Genomic DNA, 26957 nt, shown 5'->3' with positions numbered 1-26957 from the left:
TGCTACTTCATACAGTATAAAAATTTGCAGCAAGGTCATTGTGGAACCACTGCAGAAAATCAGATGAGTGTGTAAAACTGCTGGCATGATCTGCCTGTGGCAAAGGCTTATGTGGTAATCTTTGGCAATGTGGAAGAGGAGAGCCCACACATAGCTGACACCACATTCTTCACAACTTTGAAAGACAGTTAGCCATGATGTTCACATGCCAAAAGCCAAGAAATCACTTACGCTCCATTTAAAGCCTTAAGTGTATTGCAGATATATTGATAGTAAGCATAATTTATTTTTCTTTAGACAACCAGACTGGACACGTAATATGCAGGTGTTGTTTGCACTTGAACCTGCTTGGAAGCAGCTACTCCTCACAAATTCCACATGTGGACACATGCTGCAATAAGCATCTGTTTCCTTTACTTTAAGCCAAAAACATTCAGCAAAGCTGAACAAGAAAAAGGCACCTTATACCAAAATAATAGCCACATGCGGGAGTAGTTATATCTTATGAACCAGAGCAAGTTATCTTTACTTAATAGGGGAGAAAAGGGAAGTTGAGCAGCTTATTCTCTCTAAAGTGTTATTCTCAAAAATCTTTTCTTTCTGGCTACTCCAGGTCTTGCTTTCAGCCCTTTGCTGCTACTAGAGATAGATGTATGCTCTTCACCACTTAGTTTTTCTCTTTCATCCTGCCATCTGTTCCACCTATTACAACTCCATTATTTCCAATGCAGACATATGCAATATGCAAATGTATCCTGCAGGCATTGTCCTGTTGTGGGGAGGAAGCATAGCTTGTACTGATTAATAACCTGTTCAGACTTTATGTAGTTCCATTCTTTTAAGTGTTCATTTTGTGAGAGCGTGTGTATAAAAGTTGTCCAGAAAACTCAGCGATGGTTCAGAGCCCTGTTAAAGCCTATTGCTAGGGGTATATTCTAAAGCATGTCTAACTCATAGTCAATGAAGTTGCATTCGACCTATTGCTCTATATTAACCACAATATATCACAGCTTGAGATTTGGTATTTTGTATGCGGTAATTTTCTTCAAAAACTTCTGCTTGGTCAGAGGGTAAGCCAAAAAATCTATCTGCTGTTATTTTCACATGGAGCTGAGTGGGCAAAACCCCCCATGCCGTTGAATGAGCTTCCTGTAATGAAATTTCAACAGTATGAACTATATTTGCATTTGAGACCTTTTGAATAGAAGCTAAGGATTGACTCCTATCTTTGAAATCTTCCTATTTTTGCCCAGTTTAGGTAACCTAAAGTGAGGCAGTTTGCCTTGCAAAGTAAGGGAAAGGTAGGGACCAACAGAGAGCCGTATGGATGGATGGTAAGTCACTGGATCCATTGGAATCTGTACTCTAAATATATTTAGTAAAATTTGGCACTTGCTGACAAAGTTGCTCAGTGAGGCAGCTTTGAAGAAGATGTGGGAACTAATCTTCAGATTAGCTAATAATGATAATATTGATGGTAATAATTCCAAATCTTACAGTTTAACAAAAAAAGGCAGAATGGACCTCCTCTGCATGCAGTTTCTTTCCTCGAGTGGAAAGGGCTGATGGCCAGTACTGCAACCCGAGTACCATGGAACCTGTAATGCCATGGAGAAGTGAGTGCTTCTTATAGGAAAATAAGATCAGATGATAGATGATTATTGAGGTAGCCTGTTAAGTGACGCTACTGGCATTAACTACTGAGTCCACGTAACATAGCTTTCTGAGTAGGAGTATGTTTTGCACTACACTTTTGAAATAGGTATAAATCTTTTGGCTTTTAATATTCCCCACTAGACTGCCTCAGACTGCTGAAATAAGTGCATAGAATATGAGCAGAATAATATAATCTGTCTGAAAAGCAGATTGTGAAGTAAATTGGCCCCCACACCTTGACTTTGGGAATACTTCTGACAAAGACCCAACACGAGTATATTACCCATCTCTTCAGTCAAAAATCGGTGATAAGGGCTCAATCACTTTTACAGGTTTAAACCATTGATGCCAGTGTTGCAAGTCTCAAGCAAGTTCCTTTCTACTCTTTAAATTTTCATATACTATTGTTTTCAGGCTAGAGGTGATTTTTCTTTATGCATACAGAGCTAGGTAAAAAAGGAAATAAAAATAATTTCCAGATACAGGGTTAAACAGGAGAAAGTTAAAAAAAATGTTTTTTGTTGTTCAGAGTGGAAGAGAATAATATCAAACCACTAACAGAATAACATTGTAGCATAGACAATATATAAAGAAGAAATACTATCTTTATTCAGATTGTGCTAGCAGGTAAAATATAAGTATATACCTACTATCCAAGTATAAAAGCTCTCAGGGATCTTTTTACTAATCTTTGGTTCTACATTATGTTTTTCATTAAAAACCACATTGTTTGGGTGAAAAAATACAAGGTCTTCCCCCTACACCTCTTTTTTTTTTTTTTCCCCCTAACTCCATTAGTGACCAAAGATTTTTACTGTCTTAACTGTTTCTTGAACCCTTACATAATCTCTCTTGCTGAGTTTATTTACTTCTGAATTTTACTTTTTGGTTACGGTATTTCAGAACTATATTCCCAAACAACACCTTCTGAAATAGCGTTACTACTTTCAAAGTCATTTTCAGTAAAGTAGGAAGGGAAAGGGCACTCTCTTCTGCTACTGTTGGAGTTCTACATTATCATTCGTAAAATGCTTTAGCATAGAGATGCTTGTGTTGACCCTAATAGACTGACATCCTTCTCAAAAAAGAATTCCGAATGCTTTTTTCAAAAGGAAATACTTTCATGTCACCATGTTTCCTATCTAAAATAAGAAATTACTAACAGCCCTAGTTTTTAAGGAACTGCTGACTGACCACTCCTTGAAATCACTACCTTCTTAAGCTCTCTCTGGATAAGTAGATAATACAAATTACTATATAATACTGATTGTGTTTCCTTTGGTTAGAAAGACAAACTAAAAATCTTATCTCTTTTATTAAGCCAGTAAATATTTCTTAAGTTAATTTTAAATTACCTCTTGTCTGCTACTTTTTTTTTATACATATATATGGTAGCACATAAGAAAATGTACAGCTTTCTTGGATCTTAAGTGATGAAGTTTTACATTTATTAAATGAGGTGATGGTGAATGTTCTTACAGGGACGCTGCATTGAAATTACTATGATTTGCAAAGGAAAATACTAAAAAAAGAGCTTGCTTTTTTGATGATCATAGCATTTATTGTGTTTCTATATGTAGTTGGTTCTTGATAAGAAGGAAAATACTATCTAAATAAATTGCATTTCTATATGGCTATGTGTTTTAATGAATGTTTACTGTGAGTTAACACTGAAGAATACCATGTAAGCCATAGGTAAAAGAGTGGCACTGAGCGAGTGACAGGTAAAAGTATTTAAGATATTTGAAACAATAGAATGGGAATTTTAAGTATATGAAACAAGAATCATTGGAATAATTGAAAAATGTATGGGGAAAGAAAATACATCTTTTTGCAGAAAATATGTTTGAGGTCTACAATAATTTTTAGAGATTTAAAGACCCATAGTGTAGTCTGCAAAATGTGATGAAACTTTTGCACAATGTGGTTTTGGTAGATATAAAGCTTTTCCTTATGTTTTGAATTACTTCTTTTTAGTATGTTATTAAAATGCTTATTACAAATAAAACACCCTTCAGAACTGAGGAATGCCAGTAAATATCATTCTCAGTGTTCTATGGGCCAAATATGCTCAAGCTTTTTCTGAACTAACATGGCTGGATTTTCTAAAAGGAAATGTAATGCTAATGAAGGAGCTGCATACACAAAGCAGATACAGTACAGGCATCCACAAAGCAGCTTTTTCCATTCTTCCCCTTCAACTTTCCCAGCTCTGCCCTGAAAGAGCCCCAGGCTGTAGGATGAAAGGGTAATACTCTTCCTTACCCTTCAATGCCCAGCCTGCCTGGTGCAATGGACACAAGGAAAAAACAGTGACTAGCAGTGGGTTTTGTGATGGGGAGCAAATCATTTCAGACAAGTTTTTTTCTGTGCTAGCAGTTTGCATTGTTCTTTTTTAAAGTCTTATTTTAAACTGCTGTAATTAAACCAATGCAAAAGGCAGTGTGAATAGTTGTTCTGGGGACAAGAAGAGAAGACTGATTGCTTATTTCAGATTTGTTTGCGTTGTTTGATCTGATTTAGATAACTCTTATACCTTATTCAAAAAGCTGATTTAAACTGGTTTAACCCAAGAGGTGTATGTAAAGTTGAAGTGGATACCCCATGTGTCAGGGCTTTCATCTAGGATATGGGAGAACTGGGTTTAATTCTTTGCTCTGCATAACATGCAATTATTTATGCAAAGTGGAACAGCTCCAACAGGAAAGATTAAAAGAGAACCCAGCATGTCAGTAGTGCAACGGTTAGAGAATTCATGATGATATGGGAAAGCAAAGTTAAGTCCCTACTCAATTATATTCAATCTCCCACCTCCTGGGTGACTACCATATCCCTGGACTGTTGGTTATACTGTAGAAATCTTGATGCAATTTATATCAACAAAATAACATTCAATTTAATGAAGTCCACTTTTTCTGACCGAAGTATTTCACTGGTCTGTTCTCCTTGCTAAGTCTGTCCTTCCTCCAACTGTGTGAAGGGAATGATGTATAACCTCCTCTTTCCTCTTCCACCCTGAGGACTTCAGTTGCTGGGTCCTTGTCACTCTCTGGAAGGGAGAGCCATCAACATAGATGTCCTGACCAAATTAATCAACAGTATTCTTTTTATCTTAATATGCTATGTAGTATCCATAGTGTGGGTTAGTTTCTATTTCTTCCCTCAATTATGTAGCATTACTGTTAAATAGCTACCCATTTTGCCTTAAATATGGGTAAACAATCCTTACTGTTATTCCTCCCATCCCACAGAAACGCTGCCAGGCTGAGCTGTTGGGCAACCCAACAGGCCAAGGGACTGCAGCACGGCTGCGCTCTCCTGTGCTCGACTTGTCACCTTGCGCTTCTCTTCTGCTTGTTTACAATCTATGACGTTGTTTAAAGGTCACTCTGCTGGAATCGTTCTTCACCACAGCACACAGTGCATTGATTTTCCACATTTCGACGACTCCCTATGCCTGCTGTGAGCTCTCAATTTCCATAGTGATGTGCTTAGCAATCATTACCGTGTGCAGGACTAATTTCACATTCTAGGTAGGGCATACTCTCTAGCCAGACCAAATTTTTTAATAGTGTCAGATCTATTGAAATGGCTACATTATTTTCTCCTCTGTCATCTGATAACTCTGCTGGGTTTTCCTCTTTTTGTTTTATTGGAACTTTCTGAACAGAAATAAAGATCTCCCCTCCCTAGTATTCAAGCCAGAAAATTTGTTAAAACTGCAAACAAATTATATTCTTTTTACCCAAGCTGAGACATCTCAGGGTGTCCTAACTTCCTGCTGCCCCTGAAGTCAGATGCTGCCAAAACCCCTGCCCCATGTACACACATGTACACTCACAACCTCACTGCTGTTTTGAGGTAGCTGGGACTAACCCCTGTGCACCAGGGGTGCCAGTTAGGTCAAGTGGGAACTGATGATCCCCGAGTTCTTTCCCATTTCCCCCTGATGTATTTAGAGGGATAAACAAGCCCTCTGGCACTTCAGCCAAAAGAAGTCATGGAGGATTACTGTGGCCTAAAAAACTCCCTGCAGGAGCCCCCTCCAGGTATTTTTTTTTACTAGTACTGTGCACACGTGTAACGTGGATAGGATTTCTCAGTGTGTCTAGCAGTGCTCAGAGTAGGCCAGATCAGAAGTTTTGATTTATACATAGTAAAAACACAGTCTGAACGAGTAGCATAAAGAATAGTTCTTCATTTCAACAAGGCTTTTTAGGCTATGAACAGCATCAGTTCACTTGGTAAGTCTCACCAGTATTCTTAAAACTCCAAGACAATTCGCATAATGTGACTGACCTGATGACAGAGTTCTACTAATTTTGAATGTATGTATCAGTGCCACTAGTTTACCAAGAACAGGCGTGTGCTTGCTGTCTTTGCCTTACATTGGCTTTGCTCTTATACTTATCAAATGCTGTTTCTGCACATGGTGTGAAAATAAATGTTGTCTTGTTCTTGCATATCCAATGTTTACTTCAGTCTGAGAAATAATATGGACTGGTAAAGCACAATTAGACAGGGAGGTTTCCCTCATGAGGAGCTGATTTCCCATGTAACTTACTGTGAAGATGGTGGGAGTTTTATGAGTTGGTTCATAATAAATACCGTATGTACTTCAGAGCACAAAGATAAATGAGAGTTATTAGAACCAAGGAGGGAATGTAAAACGCTAACACAGGTAAGTGCCCTTGATCAGGCAATGCAGAAACTGTTTATTGGGAAATATCCCTTATCTGTCTTCTGCCAGGCAGAGAACCATTTATTTTGCTAATGCAAAAACTAAGGTCAAAGGAAATAGTAAATACAGGAGGACCTGGAATGGAGAAAAGGCAGAGTCAAATGAGTGGCTAAGTGCTCTAGATGTACCTGAGAGGAATTTATCTTTACATTGGCAATGATGGTTAAACAGAACAAATATGAACATGCGATGCCCAGATTGTCTGAATAGTAAAATTACCTTGTGGTTAATTAGGGGGTGGGGGTGAGTGGAGGGGCGTGTGTAAACACAGCATACCAATTGCTAGGATATTTTCAGAATCATTATTAGACATTTATTACTATGAAAAATTAAACCTGAATCTGAATGACTTGACTATTATGGTACAGTTTTCTTCTCATAATTGTGTAAAATGCTTCCAAAGACCTTTTTGAGGGTCTATTTAGCACTCTTGCACTGTAACATAGTTGTCATAGGGCCATTAAGTGACTTGTCAGCATTCCTTGGTCCATACCTGCTGTAATCCATATGGAAAACTTTATGTGGTAGTGGCTGGACAAGGAGTGATAGGGAAGAAAGGAAGGAAAATGTGACTTACATTTGATATTTGCTTGTGTGACAATTTACGAGCCAGTCAAAAGCTAAACTACAATTCCACTATCCTTCAAAGATCTCCAACTGTTTATTTTCAGCAGAAGTTATGACCAGGTCTCCACAATGTTATCATTCAACAGCAGATGCACCTTTAAAACTATTTACAAAGTTTATTCTTCTGTGCAGGAATGAACTGAACCTGAAGTCTGTAACAAGGAACTTCCAAATATTTCATGCAAATTGCTGGAGTTAGTTCTTTCCATTTTTAGTAGCAGTAGTATACAGGCCTATATGCTCATTTTTGTCATTAAGTCTGTTTCTGCTTGTAAGGCAATGTCAAATGTCGTGAAAGATTTGAAATGGCTTTAAAAAGTCTTACTACTTTTTAGTTCTAACTTCCTTTTCCTTAAAAAATATAAACAGAGTGGTAAGGTTGGGCTGCTGTTTTCTTGCATAAGCAAAAGAATAAAGAAAACCAAGGTTTTTGTATTGCAAAATCTTTTCATTTTAGAGGTCTGTAAATTCTAAAACAGGTTAGGATTCCTCAAGACATTGGTTTTTTTCCATCACAAAATGAGATTGAATTGAAGTGGAACAATTCCAGTGAACACAAACAGGTGTTCTGTGAAGGGTGGTCTTTCTGGTAAGTGAGGGAGACAGATTTCCCATGTTGGGATAGTCAAGGGCTATTGTACTGTTGCTCTGTTTTCTTGCTGTATATTTTCTGTAATACTCTCCTTGTCCATAATGTTACTAATGAAAAACATGAACTGTGGCAACCTTTGTCTCTATATGTAAGAGACTCTGAGAATCACAGAATAGTTGAGGCTGGAGGAGACCTCTGGAGATCGTCTGGTCTAACTGCCATGCTGAAGGCAGGGTCAGGTGGAGCAGGTTGTTCTCATGTCCCCCTGTGCTGTGGATATCTTCAAGGCTGGAGACTCCACAACCTCTCTGAGCAACCTCTTGCAGTGTTTGACCACCCTCACAGTAAAAAAAACCAACCAAAACCAACACCCAACTTCTTATGATTAACTGGAATTTCTTGTATTTCAATTTTTCCCTGTTGCCTCTTGCATGTCAGTGTGTGTGTCTGAGAAGAGTCTGGCTCTGTCTTCATTACTCCCCTCATCAGGTATTTGTACACATTGATAAGGTTCCTCCTTGAACCTTCTCTTCTCCAGGCTGAGCAACCTCAGGTCTCTCAGCCACCCCTTATATGTCAGATGCTCCAGTCCCTTAAACATCTTTGTGGCTCCATGCTGGACTTGTTCAGCAATTCCAAGAGGACTCTTTTGTATTGGGAGCCCAGCACTGGACCCAGTGCTCCAGATGTCTCACCAGTGCTGAGCTGAGAGGAAGGACCAGTCCCTCAACCCACTAGCAATGCTCTGCCTAATGAAGCCCAGGATGTCATTCGCCTTCATCTAGGTTGAAAGAGATCATCATTCAAGTCCCTCTTGATTCAAAGCACAAACTTGAATTTCAGCTCCCCCTTTCCCAGGTGAGTACCCTGACTACTGGATTATTCAGACTGACTGTGAAGGTGAGTCTTTTCTCATTACAGTGCTGCATTTTGAGTGCTAAACCCTGTATCTTTGTATTCCTCCATGTTCCTCTCTGAGGATGAGTCAGTCTCTAAATGGCCTATTGAATATTTAATTATTTAAATTAAACAGATTGTTCAAATATTTGATCTTGTAACCCTTGATGGTTTTATAACACAAACAAGCATGGTCTTCAGTTATTTCTCATATAATTTATCAGTCAGCAATCTCTATTTAAATTTATATTTAATTATACTGATATATATTCTTAATGAATTTTCAAAACCTTTTCCAATACTAGATCAAGTTCTAGTAAATTAGCTTCAGAAACATTCCTCAGAAAAGGAGCAAGCAGGTTTTTATCCTAACCTATTATGAAATCCTTCATATTCTAGACCTTCAAAATAATAGTGATAATAATATAGTGCTGCATTTGTACGCAGTATTGAAGTAGCTTGGACTTTTCAGTTGTTTGAAAAATTGTCCTTCAGCTTTTCTCAGTTCCACCTTCAGTACATGTTCTCAGTTCCGCACTTGCTGACATCCTTGTCCCTGCAGGAGATAAAATAAAACCAAGGAAATTTCACCCTCTCCTTCTACATATTCTAGAGAGCTTTTTCTTGTACGATTCTTGTCAGCAGAATCTCCTTTTCCATAGTCTCAGCATTGTCAAATATGTTTTATTTCAGAGCCTCAGGCATATTTTTTTTCCTCTCTTCCTGTACTTTTTAATTGCTTGTGATATCTGTCATGCTCCAACTCTCAAGAGTTTGGGAATGACTTGTATAATCAATGAAATAATAGTATAAGGTGAGGTCAGTCTACCATGACTTGCAACAGTTTCCTTTTATAAAATAGTGGTTGCTAGATATACTATTCTTCTTCTCCATTAGGGGAAAAAAGCCAACAACAAACCCAACAGTTGCAAAAAAGAGAAAAAAGGATAGCTATGAATATCACTGTCTTTCTTGAAATTTGTGGCTGTTGGAATTGATGACTGTGCCATGCACATAAGGTAGAAGTCCTGCACTGTAAGTTCAAACTTAAGTTCTTGAGAGCGACTCATTGTTGAAATTATCGCCACAGAAGTAAATTTTCCAGATTTATCAATGTAATATGAAAACTTTATCTTATCATTATGTAATATGAAAACTTTCTTCTTAGGTTCCCTTCCCAAGTGCTAAAGACACTTCCTTCACAGATCTGAACATCTTGATTCAGTACCTAAAATAATTAAGTTAGTGTTCACTAACAGCTGCTGTAAAAATTCAGTTTCTTCCTCCTGCATTGGAGGTGCACTTTCATGCCTTTGGTGTTCTCTGAACAGAAGAGAATCTGCTATGTAATTATTTTGTACTTCTTATGGCCTGAAATATTTCTGTATTTCAGCATTTGAAATGCTTCCCGTCTCTTTTCTGCTCTACTCAATATATTGTTGTTCAGTTCAATGGCTCCTTAAATCTGATTTTGTGACTTGAATTATTCGTTCTGTCAGCTATATTTTTCCATAGCTCCAGCCAGATATGTAAACACAGCTCCAGCTGTGTTTTCGCTCTTGGTAGGGTCTCTCCAGTGTTAATGATGTTCTCTGCAGAAGTAGTTTAACACAAGCTGTTATACAGCTTGAGTTACAAAATGGATGCATAGGATCAGGCAGTCATTTTGCTTCCCTCGCTAGAAGACTAGAAGTATAACAATAGAGTCTGAGCCAAGACCTCCTGCATGGTATATACGTCCCCACCTTTATAGTGGAGAGAGTATGTCTTTTTATTTGTGGCATATTATGTGTAATTACAGCAAATGTTGGTTACTGCAATCTGCATTGAAAAGAAGTGTGCTTTAATGGTGGAGTTGGTGATGTTTCCTCTGCACTGTTATGTAAAGGTGACCTAGAAATGGTTTCGATGGCAGTAGGATGTGCTCCATGCTGTTGGTGGCTGGGCTCAGAGGAGGCCCCAGAAGACTATTAGGTTTAAAATGTGAGCACATTCGAGACTGACTTTCAAATGACTCTCAAAACCTGGTGACATTTTTGGGTGACTATCAATCCTTTGGTAGATGAGTCAGTGGTGTGTCTCAGCCCTGGGCATGACAGATGTTTGTTCATAAGCAATTAGCAGCCACACTGACTTCTGTCATCCCTAGAGCTGATCTCTGCCTGTAAGAGCTGCACTGCTTGACAAGAAAGAAAGAAGCACTGCTACATGTGCTGGACTAGCACTGTGAATGTGTAATGAATTTTATTTCCAAGATTAGTTTTAAAATTAAGAAAGACCCTCCCATGGGTATAGCATATTCTTTATTTTAAAATAACATTTTTTACCTAAATAGTAGATTTAGGTCCAGTTGTCTCACCTTCCACGTGTTTTCTCTTTTTTTTTTCTCTTTTTTGGCAACTTTCAGATGTAGACAAGCCCTCACAAAATACTGGACCTTGCCTTCATTAGGGAACTTTTTTCCACTTGTAATTGTGAAAAAATCAATGAGAAATAATCAGCAAAAGCAAAACTGCCAAACAATAAAACCTTCTTCAAGTATAGAAATTATCCCTAACTATAATAGCCCACTCAGCTCTTACAACTTTTTTGCTTTGCAGTGAGGATGTGGGTAAAACCACTTGAATACTGATAATTTTTCAATGTCATCCTACAGTCCTTTTTTACTCCTTGACAAAGATAAGTTATCTCATAGTTCTTTGCGGCAGAATCATAGAACAGTCATTTATAATGTAATTTGTGTTGTGTTTGCAAAAGTACTATTCATATAAAAGACCACAGGGAACACAGTGACTCGAGGGGTTTTAAGCCCACTCACACTCACCTAAGGAGAGCTGCCTGGCATGCAGAAATCATGCTACTGACCACCTGAAATAAGGCTGTAGTGAAGATACACCCTTACTAGGAACAGTGCGCGTAGGCCTCATCTGATTAGTAGTAAAGGTATGTTACTACATGGTGTGTTAAATTAAGTGTTTTATAAGCCTGACATATGCTGAGCTCACTGAGTAAAGAGTGAGTTCTGAAAAATATGATAGCCAGCTTTAGGTTAGTTGGCACAGACTGTCTTTTGGCAGGACCAGCCCTGTACTGCTTTCAGCCTCATTACATACCCTGGGCTGCTTACCCTCTGCTGTTTCCTCAGAAATGTGTTGATTTCTGTAGTCCCCACAGAGCAGGACTAGTATATCCCTCGTTCCTCCCCAACAGAGACAGAAGAATCAGCACCTCCCTATTGCAGCAGGGACAGTGTTGTGGTGTGACCTTGTGTTTGTGACAAATCTTGTAATTCAGCTGCATTTTCCAAGCAGTAGTGGATGGAAAGAATGGACTTGCAGGATCACAGATTTCCATTTCATGGCATCCACGGCACTCAGTCAGTATAACACTGAAAAACTAATGCAAGAATAGCTAACATACAGGGTACCTGTGCATTGCTGTTGGGGGACCCTATGGATGCTGGAGTGTGTCTATTCTAACTTTATGTTGGTGGCCTTGTAAAAATCAAGTGTTTGTTTTGTTTAAGGAAGACATGCTACCCAGCTGATGCACTAGGCTCTTGTCAGCTCACAAGCAGCTGGTGTGGAAGCAGTTAAACTTTCATTACCAAAACTTTCTAGTGAAGTCTAAACTAAGTAAGGGCTATTTCTTTCATGAATTTGAATGGCAAAGGTACAAAGTATGCATTCTCTGAAGCATGCATTAGTGTAATGCTGAGTTAATTATTTTTTATTTCCTAGACTGTTATTTAACTTAAAAATAAACAGCTATCTGTATTCTGTGCTCCAAGTTTTGGCAAACGTAGAAGTTTAAGCAGACCTTTGTTGACTGATTCTGACACTCTGCTATCCTTTTGTGGTTTTCATTAGATAAAAATATAGTTGTATTGGCAGGAGGGAAACTGGTCATGAATTTAATTTGATGTCTAACTGGCAACTTGTTCTAAAATGCCAGCTAGGATTTCCGGAATTTCCTCTGAGCCTTTTCATTCCTTTCTTTTGTTCTACTGTTAATACACTCTGGAAATGGCTAGGGGATTAAGTCTAGAAGCAGACAGTTCTTCAGCTAGGGTCTGAAATGGTTACAATTCAGAAAAACAGGCATTTTAGGAAATAATGTCATTTAAGATGTGAGCCTTAATTCAGGGAGGTTTGCTCTAATAGACACCCCTCCTACATGAGTGAGCTGCATTAAACAAAGAGATTTGCTAAGAGGAAACGCTTCTAAGAACCTGAGTACCTCAGTTTGGGTGTGTTGTCCAATACTTTCAGCCTAAAGGACAAATATTAATTTGAAAAAATTCAAGGGGACAAAATTAAGTTGAGCTATTTTGACATGCTGAGGCGATGCCAGAAAAGGGCATCTCTAAATCTCCCCAGGATTTCCACAGCTGTTGAGCAGACTGGCCTAGAGCAGTGAGCTACTGCCTGCGGGCAGCCCATTGACACGCCACTGCGGGTATATACATGTGCAGCTGAAACGGGCAGTGCTTGGCTGTGTCATCTGCTGGCTTTAGGTGAAGATGGGAATGCCGATTCTGTCTTCCTTCTTTGGAACAGGCTGCCCAGAGAGGTGGTGAAGTCACCATCCCTGGAGGTGTTCAAAAACCATGTAGATGTGGCACTTCAGGGCATGGTTTAGGAGACGTGGTAGTGTTGGGTTGACGGTTGGACTTGATGATCGTAAAGGTCTTTTCCAACATTAATGATTCCATGATTCTATGATTCTGTGACTCTTTTCAGAGAGGAAGCTGGGCTCGGGAAGGCCTGGTAGCATCCCCAAAGAAATGCATATTCAGTGTGTCCAGTTGCCTGCAAAAGCCACAATTTAGAGCCACCAAATTGCTGTAACTGACAGTACCATGGGAAATGTGTAAGAACGTTTCTGCTGGTGTATTATGGAAGAGCCAGAAAAGTAGAATAGAAACCAAACAGAACTCTGAAAATCTGGCCTCTTGAAAGTAAAGTGTAATTCAGGAAATAAGGATGATTCAATTTTCAACTGAATTTCATGCTAAGAAACACATTCTATAGCTTTTTTTTTATGTGGAATTATATGTAAAATTAGTAAGCAAATAACATAATGTAAATATTAAAGGATTCAGTGTCTTAAACTCCATGAAATTATAAATCTAAGAGAAACCCTTTGGCTGGTAATGCAATGTGTCACATGTGCTGTGAATGTTTATTGTCATTCTCTTATACCAAGCAATTCTATTTTATGCAGCACTGTTTGAAAGTGTTCCCTTCTTCTTAACAATACGATGGAAACAAAGAATGAAGTCTAAACAGCCTTTCATCATTGAAATGTACCATGTAGTAGATTAATGGACAGTATCGTGGAAGGGAGGAGATTTAATTCCAAGAAATTCAGCAATTTTAAACATAGAGGTGCCAAGGATTATTGCCTTCCAAAAGTGTGTACAAATGCCATCAACCTCTTGGAGTAGCTCTGGCTGGAGACAGCCAAACTGATTTGGTGCGAAAGTTTTGTGAATCAGTGTAATATCTGTGATGAGTGGTCACTGCCAGATACTTCAGAGAGAGCTTCAGTGAAAATAAATTGGACAATTATTCAATAACTTTATATATCAGGTGGACTTTAATTTCCTAATAATTAATACCTCATATAAAGTAAAAAATAATGGGAGGAGGAAACTCTTCTTGAAAAATGTAACTTGTGCTAGAAGTGTGCAGACGCTCAGGTTATCTCAGTGAGAAATAAGCCAAATGATAAAATGAGGAAGGCATTGGGAGGAGAAAGTAATTTGAGAATGAAGTCAAATCAGAAAGCTTGTTTTGTGGAAACACAGTGGAGATCAGTGGAGGAAATGTCTCAGCTTCCTTGTTAAGGCCAATTAGCAGTTTTAATACAAAATCAATAAATTAAGAAGGTGACTGCTAAGAAAGCGAGCTTAATCACAATTTGTGGAGATCTAATGTTGAACTGCTGAGGAAATGCCAACACAGTATATGAGCAAAGTCTGAGAGCTAAACTGCCAGGTTTAGGTGATGTGAGCAGGAGAAATGGCACATTCCTTGAGACTTGTAGGAGTGGGGATTTGGAGTGCTGAGAACACTCCAGGCAGCTCATTCAGGGAAAGACTGGACACCAGTCTTAAAGTACAAAATCTGTGAGTCTGAGGGAATTATTGCTCTGCAATTAGTGATGAAGGAGGAAAGGACATATAGAAGAGGTGACGAAGAATAACTCTCTTGCTGGGGCGAATTACATTAGGTAGTCCCAGCAGATACAACTGGGAGTAAACTCTTCTTTCTGTAAGACCGGAATTATTCTTCAGAGAAGAAACCAAATCTACTAGAATAAGGAATGGGCGTGCTGGGGAGGAGATAAAATCTCAGGCATGGTATAAGGCCAGAATTCAACCAGAGTGCCTCAAGGTCAGCATAATTAGGTTGCTTTAGCCCTTTTATGGATGCCCATTGGCTTTCTAACTAAAAATCGAAGTAGTACAGGTCCCTTCTACAGGCAAGACCTAAGTAACTCTTACCAGGTGGAAACTGTACAGCAGGGCTCTGGTCTCACCTGGTGACATGTCATGTGTACTTCTCCAGACTTGTTTTCCTACTGAACAAGGAAATGTTGGGAGGATACGGTATGTTGGCCTTTGTCTACTTATGCAAAATTTTAGATAGGCAATTGCACTTAAGTTTATAGCACATGCATTCTCTCCATGGTTTTTTTTTTTCTTAACTGAGAAGTCAACATGCAAGCAAATAGGCATTTATTACCATTTGGTAAACATACAACAAAATAAAGTGTTTGCAGAGATTTGAGATACTGGATTTGGGGTTGTACATTTTAAATGGAAGGCTTTTGAGTGTGCTTTGTTATCTTTTCAATTTCTGTCACACGGAAATTTTTTTTTGCAAAGTCAGTTTAAACTTTGTATATGTTCCATGTAGAAAAAGGTAGCTGAAATCTGCAGTAATCACTTGACTTAAGGAGCTAGATCTTTTAAAAAACTTAGAGATTTGGGTTTGCTTCCCAGGATTACTGTGTGGCGTCTTCCACATAGTAAATTGGCTGTAGAAGCACCCTTGATTTTGAGGCAGAGCTAGAAATTTCTCAATTATATTGATTTAAAATCACATATATGTACAGGTTCATATGAAATATTTATCAGCCTCAGCAATACTGCCAACAGGCTTAGTATAAAACATTAAGGTAAAAATATTTAAGAAAAAAATCAATTTTAAGGTCACCAAACAAGGGGTCTCAAAGTACAGTGCTTTGCTGTGCTTCTGATTTCCAGCAAGAATTTGACTGAGGACTGTTTCTTGATCCATCCTGAAGAACAGATTCTTTTTATGGAAATACTGCAAGACTGACTTGCTCCATATTAATTGCTTTTTGGAGTTAAAATAATCAGCTTTTTAAATTAAAAGATTAATCAACATATGCTGATGTTTCAAAAATGATTCTACTATAGGCATTTCTTAAAGAAATAAAAATGCTAAGGTATTTGAAGCTAATTTAGCAAGATGTGATTTTGCTGCTTCTTATATCAGTTAAATGCTGTTTATGTATTCACAAAAGCTTCCTTTTATCTAAACTGTCTGCATCTTCCTTAACACCAATTTAGGTTTCCAGTGACATTTTCTAGTTTCTAATTACAGGTCAACTGCCACTAGGATAAGCTGTGCAGTACTCACTCAGACTATATTGCTCCTCCCCCATTTTGCCATTAGGACACCAGTTTACTTAATAGTCTAGATTTCTAGAAATATATTAGAAAGTGAAGTAGAAACTTAGTGGTGAAGAAGATACTAAAAGTATACAATTAGCATAGCAATCTTAAGGTATACATAGTATATGTAATACAAATACACATATATATGTGTATATAGAGAAAGTGGATACAGTAAGTAATATTAATTCAAATGATAAAACAATCCTGGAGTACATGAGGGTATCCATAATAAGGTATGTGTTTGCATTATAATCCTATTCCTGAAGTGTCTCTTCTGTTAACTGTACACACAGATCATGTTTATTTAATGATTTGCTGGCATTTTTTATAGATACACAGTCTAAGAGAGCTGCACAAAACATAAGCTGATACTTGTTTTTTTAGAAAATGAACTCAAGTAGGGAACTAACCTCTGCTTATTTTGATTTTTATCTGTTGCACATGTGTATAGTTTTTGTAGTATATAGTATTAGCATATAGTTTAGTATATACTAAGTAATAGTATATTATGCTTAGCATTAAATTAGTATTATATTTAGTATTAGTATAGAGTTTTTGGTCTCACAGGGTGAATATTGCACTATGTATATATGTCCTGCCTAATTTATCTTAATGAAAAATCTACATTAAAATATATATCTATTCTTAACATCTTCCTCCATTAACCCAGAAAAAAAATCCCCGGGTAAAACACCATTGAACAGAGTTTGTTCCATTGTTTGCAAGATGCCTTTTTTTTCTCTCCTCTAAAATGAAATGATCTATTGCAAATTTTTGTTGCCAACATGGGTCTAAATGATAAGTAATGTATCACAATTTTCGATGGAGGTGTGTGTAAGCTATACAGTGTATTATGAATGGAAATCTTATTCCCCAGATTGTTTTGTGATACAGACCTTATTCCTGTATGAAAACCATTTTCCTGGGAAAAATTCATATATGCACAGTTCTGAATTGAACAGTCTTATTTCATTGCTATTATTATCTTAGGAAAATAATTTCACATTCTTAAAAGATCTACAGTGCATTTCTTAATAATATGAATTCAGTTGGATCATTTAAGAACTCTGCTTCTTTAGTCTCTGTGTTTGATAGTTGAATGAAACAGCAAAAGCATCTTGGAAGCAAACTTTTTTTTTTTACTTTTGCCCCAGGAAGTATTTTATTGCAGATTAAAATGCTACATGGCACTGTGATTAGGCCCAGCATTTTACATTAATTTGTCTGCAAGTGGGGCCTAGTTTTGTGTCTCTACAGTTACACTGAGGGAAATTAAATGAGAGACCAATGCTGTGTACTGCACATGTTGTTTGCTAATGTGACAACGGCAGATGTTGCAAAGTGAATTTTTCAGCCCTTCCTTTCCCTGAGAGCCTGGGAACAAGATTGCTTTGTACCTTTTTCAGGCAGTTAAATGTAACTTTTAATGTAAAATCTAAGACTATCATCAGGAAAGACTGTTGCAGACCTCTAAGTCATCTCTATAATTGCAAATACAAAATTCAGCAGAACAAAACCAAATCTAACTTCAGAGTTAAATAGGGTGAATAACTGAATCACAGACACAAACACATTTTATACATGAGCCCTTAAAACTTGCACTACTGGCATACACTCGTGTGTATGTTTATACCACAGTCATTTTGTCTCTTCTATGTTAAGGAAGTGGTTTACTTGCCAGTGATGACACAGGCTGCCATTTGCTTTTGAACTGAGCTATTACAAAAGCTAGAAACTGTGCCCAGCCAGTGTATAACCAGGGCTATAAATCTAAATAGGTCAGGTCAGTGTATTTGAAATAGTTTTTATTTCATTAACCAGTACAGTTACAGAGCCATCATACAAAGATGGTTAGACTTCCATCAGAGACAGAGATTGCTACGTAATCCTCACATTATGTGAATGCTCGTTCATGTAAGGGAGGGCTTTGACGTTAGCTGAGGAACTGGCATTCTTCCCAGAAGCAGCATACCTTTGATTTCATGGCTGAATTATTCTATTACTCTTCTCCATTATTGAGGTCCGTTGAATTGGACAAATCTTATTTATTCATCAGGTGTTTGAATGAACGAGGGCTGTTGTTCAGCTGGTCGTGTGGGTTGTAGTTGGCACTGCTGCTCAGCACGAGATGACCAGTGGGTTAGACAAGGACTGGCAACTCTGCGCCTTCTCCAGAGGCTGGCTTTGTAAGAGTTTGCAGGATGTCAGCTCATGGTAAAGAGTATCTAGGACTTCAAATAGATGGGCTTTTCCTTTTAAAAGAAAGTTGCAAACATTATAAATTGAACAAAGACAGAAAGTTGCAGTTTAACAATCGTAATACAAGCCCTATTCTTCACAGGTGCCACTTCAGGTAATTAACATAAAATGTCTAAATTTTGAGACCAAATAATGAATTTCTGTCCCTGTAAAAATGAGAGTGGAACTGGGTTCAAGGACTGTTTTCTCTACTGGTTCTCCTGCTTCATTCACTACCCATTCACTGAGTTCTTGCATACTTGTGTGAACAAAGACTATTTCATATCACAATAAAGAGTTGCTAATCCAACCATGCACTTAGTCTTGTCAAAGAGGAAGAAGATGTTTGGTTACAAAGACTTCAGAAAGCTGCTTAAGTGCACCATATCAAGTGCACAGCCAGAAAATCAAAAGCAGAGAAGATGAGCGATTTATGGCAACGGTGATGCAGAATGGACAGAGCACTTCACAGGGTTACTTCACTTGTTGGTATCATTTTAGGAAGCTAAATTGTGCTGTCATTACAGAGGGAGGTACTTTGTTTCAGCAGCATCACTTGGATTCAGTGTTCCTGTGCAGGATAAGTAGTAGTACCTTCTGGACACTTGTGTGCTGTCTTGTCTTGTTCTCACCAGGAGAATAGCTGAGCTTTGGCTCAGATACATTTTCTCTCTGTGTTGGTATCCTAGAGGCAACAAAAGTCTGTCTTTGCCTTCTTTTTTCTGCTTCCTCTTAAGCCATGCTGGAGCAGCACAGCTTAGCTCTGGGCTGCCTGTGGCCTGAATTGCTGGACACTAGTAACAACAAGGCTTTGAAACTGCAAAACCCAGAATGGTTTATATGTTATTCTCCCTAAATCACTGTTAATAATATTCTCCAAAATTAAACCCTCAGGGCACATCTAGTCTTTTATAATCTTGTCTTTGACTACTGGCTGCCTATTAAAAGCACCTCCAAGCCATGTTCTTAGGCTTGGTACATGATGTTAATTTCTTGAAAGTAAGTACAAATGCTCTGCTAATAGGAACAAAGTAATCAAACCTAAACCTCCAGGCTGTGATCCCTGTATGGTTCCTACAACGGCAGCTCTGGCACACCAGACCATTATCAAGGGAGAGGAGTTTGCAAGTTTAATTTTCATAAGAGGAACACAAAAGGCTATTATTAGAGCAGTGCAGGTTTGATCTGGTTTCTTTACAGAAGTATTTGGTTTTGCATATTTGTTTGTGTTACAGCAGAGGAATACAGCACACAGTGGATTAGCAAACACGGTAAATAGGTGCCTTACATACTTGGTCATGTTTTCCACTTTCTCATCTTAGTGAAGACCTACAGATATTAGTGGGACACTGAATTGTTTCCCTTAGGCCAAACTGTAGTTAAAATGGGCTAAGAAAAGCCCTGCATGTGTTCCTGTTTCTGATGTGTCACACTGTAGAAATCATCACTTTCTATAGGTAATCTTCTTGCATAGTACTTCTTTCTCCCTAGCCTGTCCCTCAGTATTTGAAATGGGGTTTTTTCTACTATCATGGTTTTATCTGGGTTAGAGTTAATTTTCTTCACTCTATCCCAGCTAAAACCATGACACCTACTCATCTGTTCATTATCTAGTCTTCTCCCAAAAGGACACTTTTCATGCTTCTTGGTCTTTACACGTGATTTATTTTCTTACCAGGTTGGGGGTCACGGCAGGATTCCAAAGTGCTCAGCAAGATTTTCCCCAAGGCTCGCTTAGATATGTTCTTTAAAAAACAGAATAATATTATGGCACAAATACGTCCTTCACCAGTTTAAATGTATGCAACAAAATCTATGTGTAGTGCATTTGCATTTGAAAATCAAAACAAAATGAAACTGAATCCTGATAGCACAAGACCTGGCACTGGCTTTATTTTCAAGCATTTTATCTTAAATACTGCTCAAATAATGCCAGTTTGTGGCTGGCTCTAATTCTTTAATATGGCTGTAGAAAGACAAAGAGCAGTTATTCAGTGAAAAAAACCAGAATTTTCCAAAGTGTGTGCCTAAACAAATCTAGATGGCAAGGAATGTAAGCAGGGCATGTACAATAAAAGCTCATCAGACATCTGCTAGGCCTGTGTTGCAAGGTGAATGGACAGATTTTGTGGTGTAATCTCAGACAGAGGCTTATCAGACCCAGCTGTTCTAGGAATTATTGGGAACCACTTTAGGTACAAACAAATTAGAAGAGATTGTACTTGTCATGTGGCAGGCCCACTGTTAGTTACATATTGAGATGTAATAAACATTAGCCCAAGTGGAAGGATTGTAGGAACCACTTAGGATTTGGACGGTCTTTTTCAGTGGTAATTTTATATTAGAACTCTGTTGGGACATTACATAACGTGTCTGGAAAAACAAACTCTTAATTTGCTGTCGAGACACTAATGCATGCGTTCTGGGAGATGGTCTTGCAATCAGTTTAATTAGCACTTAGAGTGCCTGTATCTGCAGGGACAGGTTGCTCTTGCTAAAACTTCAAGAAGTGAAAATAGATGGAAGTTATTCTGGAAGAAAGATGATGCATCTGCCCACGTGCCAGGCAATACTGGCCTTGCGTACTGATGCTAGTCATCTACCTTCTGCTTGTCTGCCCCAGTTGGGACTGGGGCATAGTGGAAAGCAGTTTGCAGCGGGCTGGGATTACACACGACCTCTGCAACATGGTGTGAGGTTTTAATAGTCCTAACAGAGCATGCATCTGCCTTTGGGCAGTCATTGCTTTGTAGTAGATTTTGTTGCAAATGAGATGCTTGGGGTATTTAAAACATGAATGTGCATATGCTGGGGAAATGACACCTAAACCCACAGTTTCTGATGAATAAGCTTTCTTTTGTCTGATGTATAGCTCATCAGGGATTTAGGGGATCCTTGCTGAACTCTACTGGGAATGCTGTAAATTATCTTGTTGTTTGACAGCATCACTGCCTGTATTGATGCTATGGGAGTTGGCAGCACACGGTGGCATGTTTCCAGCAATGATTAGCATTAAGTGCTATTATCACTGAGATACGGCACATCATGTGATGCATTGTCTCCTAAGCAGAAATGATTTGCAATAATACAACTGACCAGTGAACGATATGTTGAAGTCTTGACACAAAAGGTTATTATGCTCATTGCCAGTTGTAGTCTTTACTAGTTTAATCCTTCACTGGATTGTTATAGATGCATGTGTCAGACTTGCAATATGAAAGTAGAATTTCCATGTCAAGCGCTAAAATAAGTTACCAGATTATGAGATACTGCACTTGTTCCCTAGAGTCATCAGTGGAACATGAGCGTACTTCAAAAAAAGTGAAGTGATCATCTGAGGAAACATTCTCATCTCACACAGATTAGGCAGAGTTTTGCTGAAAATTGAGGAGAACCCTCAGTCATTATCAAAGAAATTAGTTCCTAGCAGTCCAGTGGGGCTCCCAACACACTCTGTGTTCTGCAGATTATGCAATATGCCGATCTTTTGGCCAGCCCTTACCATTATCATTCCCAAGCAGGAGATTTAAACTTCTTTTCTAAAGGACTGAACTGCCATACTGGACATGTACTTCTGGGATGTTATTGCATCAGCTTTTATGTTTGGATTGTTAATTGGGTAAGAAACTTGTTACAAAAAATACTTTATCGATATATAGGGAGGGGTTTTATCCCTTTAATACTTACTCAGTGTCACGTTAGGATGGAGTTTAACAAAAGTCCTTTTTTAAAAGGAAAAATAATCTTCTAAAATCTTTCTGATTACTAGCATTTTTGAGTTCCTTGTTTCCTCTAAATTTTTGTTTAGAGGCTAATGACAGCTTGGATAGCTAGATCCAAGGAGATCTCTAGGCTTCTTTTAGAAAGTCAGCCATTGGGGTCTAAAAGTTTTCTGCAATCACCAGGTATTTCCCAGGGCAAACACATGTAAAAACGTGTTCTAGTGTAAAGGACTTTGATCTTAATAGGATATGAACATCCTTTTTAGTGTGGAAAGGACACTATCAAAACCCGTTTTAAGTCTCTGAACGGCTTTCTTGCCATACCAATTCTCGAAGTTGTTGAAGAAGCTGTAAAACATCCATGAGCTTTTCTTCCACCAGTGACAGCCTAACTCTCTCAGTCTCCAACATCTGCAGCTCCATCTTCAACAATTCAGTCTCCTCCACCTTTTGCTGCAATTCACCTAGCAATGGGCCTTTGATCTGGACAATGACATAGGAAATTAAAAGCACTGGAGCTTTTCACTTTCTTGCCAATAATTACAAAGCTAAGTTTTCCCCCTTATCTGGTAAATGTCAGTTCACTCCATAAGATTATCTTGAAAGGAACTACATTTCATTAATGTAGTATATAAAGTGAAGAATCAATAGCTGCTAGGAAATGCATGCTTTGCTCTTGCACATATGGCTGTTCGTTCAACACTGGATGCAAGCAGATCATGCAGAAATTTTAAATACTGGCATTACTATTTCAGTTTTCTAATCTTTTGCATTCCTGTCATCCTCTATAAAGGATAACTAATTTGTGTGCCCTCACCAACGTAATCATATCTTTGTCTTTCAACTCCTACATATCAATCATGTGTACATTCAGTGAAAACAAGAAGGTAATTAGCTAATTTCTTTTAAGTATTTTTGTTAAGAAAAAAAGGTGTCTTAAGAAGAAAAAATAAGATCCTCGTTCTGCAAAACACTGGCATGTACACTTGGTGAAGCTTTGGCTTTCAGCTCAGTGCAGAAAAGTCCAGATTCAGCAAGACTTTTGAATGTTACAACAATCCTGGCCAGGAGGGGTCTCCTCAGACCTGCACCTGCCAGAGCTGAGCTAGTCTGTCCTGTCAGTTGTCTCAGACCTCCTTGTGAAAAAATGTTCAGGACTTGAAATGCTGCTTTTGCTTCAGTGCAAAACCTATGTGACATATTTTGAACTACAAAGCTGCCACACCATTTGTGAAAGTAAATATCTGTTTGTCACAGACCCAGGCCTGTTGCAGATACATCTCCAAGTTGCTAAAATGAGCCTAAAGAGCTTTTCCTGGAAAATATGTCACTTAAATATTAATTTTGGACCTTCAAGAGCACTGACAGATTCCAGGTTCATTAATAAAAGTAAACTTATTTCTCAATCATTACTGTGCCCAACATTCTGAAATGTTACCATTTTTTACAATTTCTTGTTGCAAAAACAGTCTACATATATTTATTAATATTACACTGAGAAACAAAATCATGTGGGGTAAATGCCAAATTTGCTGGCTCTGTTAATTCCTTTTTGTTGTCATCTTTTGCCTCTGTTGCAGTTTTAGAAATAACTAAGGAGACAGTTGAACTCAAAATGTTGAAGGCCTTAATATGCACACTATTTAATGGAATTTTTTTTAGTGGAAATTTGTATCCTAATGCATTTTAATAGATGGCAAGGACCTTCAGTTCCTTAAAACACAAGTGTTGCCAGAGTGAAAAAAGAAAACAATCCCTGATCCACACCGAGCCTTCTAGAAGGTCAGTTTAGTTTCTGACTGTGCTAATAGTATGTATTATTTGGTGCTTATACCCCCATCAGATGGATGTTCCATTAGCGCTCCGTGAGTCTCCAACTCCTTTGAGCTATACAGCAGCTACTACAGTTTGGATCACTTAATCTGGTCCATCTGCCAAACAATGATTTCAGCATCACTGTCTGAACACCCATTTTCCATGAATCCATTAACATTTTTCCTGTATGGAGAGCCAACTTTGTTACAACCAGTGTGGCAGCGGTCCAACTGAGACATAACAAATACTCTGTGGGAGGTTTTCAATGAATTAAACGTGGTTTCCTTTATTATACTGGAGATAGCCTCTGCATTGTAAATACCACCTGGCATAGATATGTACTAAACACATGAAGTAGTTATGTTCCCATGTACAGCTGAAGCAGTGTCATATCAAATAACAGAGGTAAAAAGGTCATGATTTTGAAGTGTAAAATAGACTGTCCCAATATGCAATTAGACAGATGCTGATGGAAATTGATAATCGGTGCTCATCTACCCTGGTCCTGCACCCTGTCAGGCACCTGAACCCCTAACATCACTTAGCTGCTGCTTTTAGCTGCTGCTTTAGTCATGCTGGCAAAAACTGCTGTTCTTGGAAAGCTGCACAGGGACTCCTCTGTCCTCTGCTGGGTGTTACTGAAAGGCTGGGTCACACATACAGACATGAATAGGAGAAGTACAAACTTTTCTCTTTAGTATGCATGCTACTTGAGTTCTCCATAGCTGTCTAGTGTCATGACCAGCTGCTTCATTTGTATAGACAGCACAGACAATATGCTTAGCTGGGAGTGCCACTAGTGATATTTGGACATAGCATTTGTTGCTACTGTGCTTCTTTTTGCTCTTCATTTCGACTGCTCCTACAAAGCCCTTTTTGCTTGTATTTCCTATGCTACAGCTAGTAAACTGCTTTCCACAGCAGTTATACCATAACAGCCTCCTTGTCATCTATAAAGATGCCAGTTTCCCAATACCTTGGCTTCATTTATACGTATGGGTATGCATTTTCTGTCTTCTTATTGTGCTTGAAGACAGTTGCTCAGTGTGCCATTAAAACCTTCTACCAAATTGTTTTCCCTAGCTAGGTTACATCTAGCACCTGTTGTTACCTTAACATTTGCAATAAGATAATGGCAATAGTTAAGCATTATTCTCATACTAAATCCAAAACACAGCACTATACCAGCTACAGTGAAGAAAATAAACTCTATCCCAGCTAAAACCATGACAATAAGCTATTTTTAAAACCTAGATACTGAGGAGGGATGGTCAGTAGTTAAGTCACAGAGCTCAGAGGAATGGGTTTTGGTTTTGGCTCTGTCAAAGTCCCCCAGAAAAGCCTCATTTTGGATCTGTGCCTTGTTTGTGAAATGGAAATACTACCTTGCCAACACCAGTTTTGAGAAGTCAGCTGCTGATATCTGACCCTTTTATAAAAGAATGCCATGGGGAAAATCCAAGTTCTGGAGTAGTGTGTACAAATACATCTAGGAAAATGAATAATTAATATGCAAAAATCCCTTAAGGAATGTGAGGGAAAATAATTCTATTGTATTTTCCACAGAAGTTAAGGAGGTTCTTATATAAGAGCCATTTTTACAAGCAATGAACCTGAGAAACATTTTCAAACTGGGAAGAAAACAGTAACAGAATGACAGAATGAAGTGCTGAATTGTGCTTCACAATTTATCTTTTAAACCATTTCACCCTCAAAGGACTGGAGGGTGGCAAATGGAGCACTAGTTTTTAAGAGAGGCTGCAGAGATGATCTGAGGAACAGCAAATCACCTCAAGAGTATCAGTAATTCTGTCAGGCAAATTGATAGGAACTGTAATGGAGGAGGGACTTGGTGAATACATAGATGACCATAGCAAAGAATCTATTAGATTTCTTTGAAAGGGTCTATGAATATATATGAATAATGTTAATCCAGTTGAAAGAGTGTAACTGCTAGAGGGCAGTGACACTGGTCCTGCCATGGAGTTAGCTGGTTAAAAGATGGGGGTGGAGCACGAAGTCACAGACCAGGATTGACGGTTTCACAATGGACAGAGATAATCCTTAGGGTGTCACAAGGAGCTGCTGAACTAAGCTGTTCAGCATATTCATAAATTATTTTTAAACAAGGTGAATGTCAAAGTGTTTAAGTTTGCTCTAAATACAGTTTTTTTGGGGGGTAATCAAAACTAAAGCTGCCTGGGAAGAATTACAGAGGAAGTTTGTGATATTGAATAGCTATGGGCAATAAAAGATCAGATGAAATTCAGTGTCAATGATGCAGAGAAAGATGCGTAGGAAAGGTACACAATGTCATACATATGCAGTGATGAGGGCTGACACTCAAGAAGGAGATCTAGAAGAGCTGTAATCTCCTGAATGTAGCTCAGCAGTCAGCAGAGATGAAAAGGATACATGCTAGGAGCTATTAGGAAAGGAACTAGGGACAAAACAGAAACTATGATTATGCCATGAAGGACTTGCATTTGAACACTAAGCACGTTTTCAGTTCTTCTCATTCAGAAAGGGTAATAGAGCTTGGAAAGTACATGGAAGAATAAAATAGAATAACAGAAGTAAGTAACGGTTTCTGTACCAAGAGGGCTGAGGCAGACTAGGAATGGTGATAACCAAGGCATTATTTCTGGTAGTAAGAGTCTAAAATTATGAGGGAAAGATAATTTGCTGATTTCCAAGCACAAAAACAAGGCTATAGTGGACGATCAGCCAGCAGATTTAAAGCTAACAAAAACAAATCCTCAGAACCTGTTCCCTTCAGACTAGTATGTGGTGGTCCTTGCCCTGAGATACTGAAAGCATCTGTAGCTTTAAAGGAAAGGCACATTCATGGTAAATAGCTCCAATACTGGCCATTAAACATGATACTCCACGTAACATCCAGTTCAAGATGTGTCTATTCCTAGTGTATTGGGAACCAGGTGAGAAATACCAACA

The 26957-nt window shown here is 38.4% G+C and overlaps 1 protein-coding gene across 3 annotated transcripts in view; it reads right to left on the bottom strand.

Moving 5' to 3' along the window:
* Positions 1-13316: 13316 nt before the first annotated feature.
* The window catches only part of EFCC1 (EF-hand and coiled-coil domain containing 1), a 58678-nt gene continuing 45037 nt past the window's right edge, over positions 13317-26957 (bottom strand). Inside the window, exons 6-8 of one of the 3 annotated variants that reach the window (XM_064454317.1) lie at positions 22512-22670; positions 20141-20210; positions 13326-18479 (exon numbers count right to left, since the gene is read on the bottom strand). In XM_064454317.1, the coding sequence (XP_064310387.1) occupies positions 18346-18479; positions 20141-20210; positions 22512-22670 (363 nt within the window). In that variant the 3' untranslated portion in view covers positions 13326-18345. Of the gene's footprint in view, positions 18480-20140; positions 20211-22511; positions 22671-26957 lie in introns of all 3 variants that reach the window. The other 2 variants (XM_064454318.1, XM_064454319.1) reach the window with 2 other exon arrangements.

The sequence above is a fragment of the Phalacrocorax carbo genome, chromosome 6 (genome assembly GCF_963921805.1).
Source record: "Phalacrocorax carbo chromosome 6, bPhaCar2.1, whole genome shotgun sequence".
Taxonomy (NCBI): domain Eukaryota; kingdom Metazoa; phylum Chordata; class Aves; order Suliformes; family Phalacrocoracidae; genus Phalacrocorax; species Phalacrocorax carbo.
Note: the sequence above shows the minus strand (reverse complement) of the source record. Positions and strands in the feature narration are given on the sequence as shown.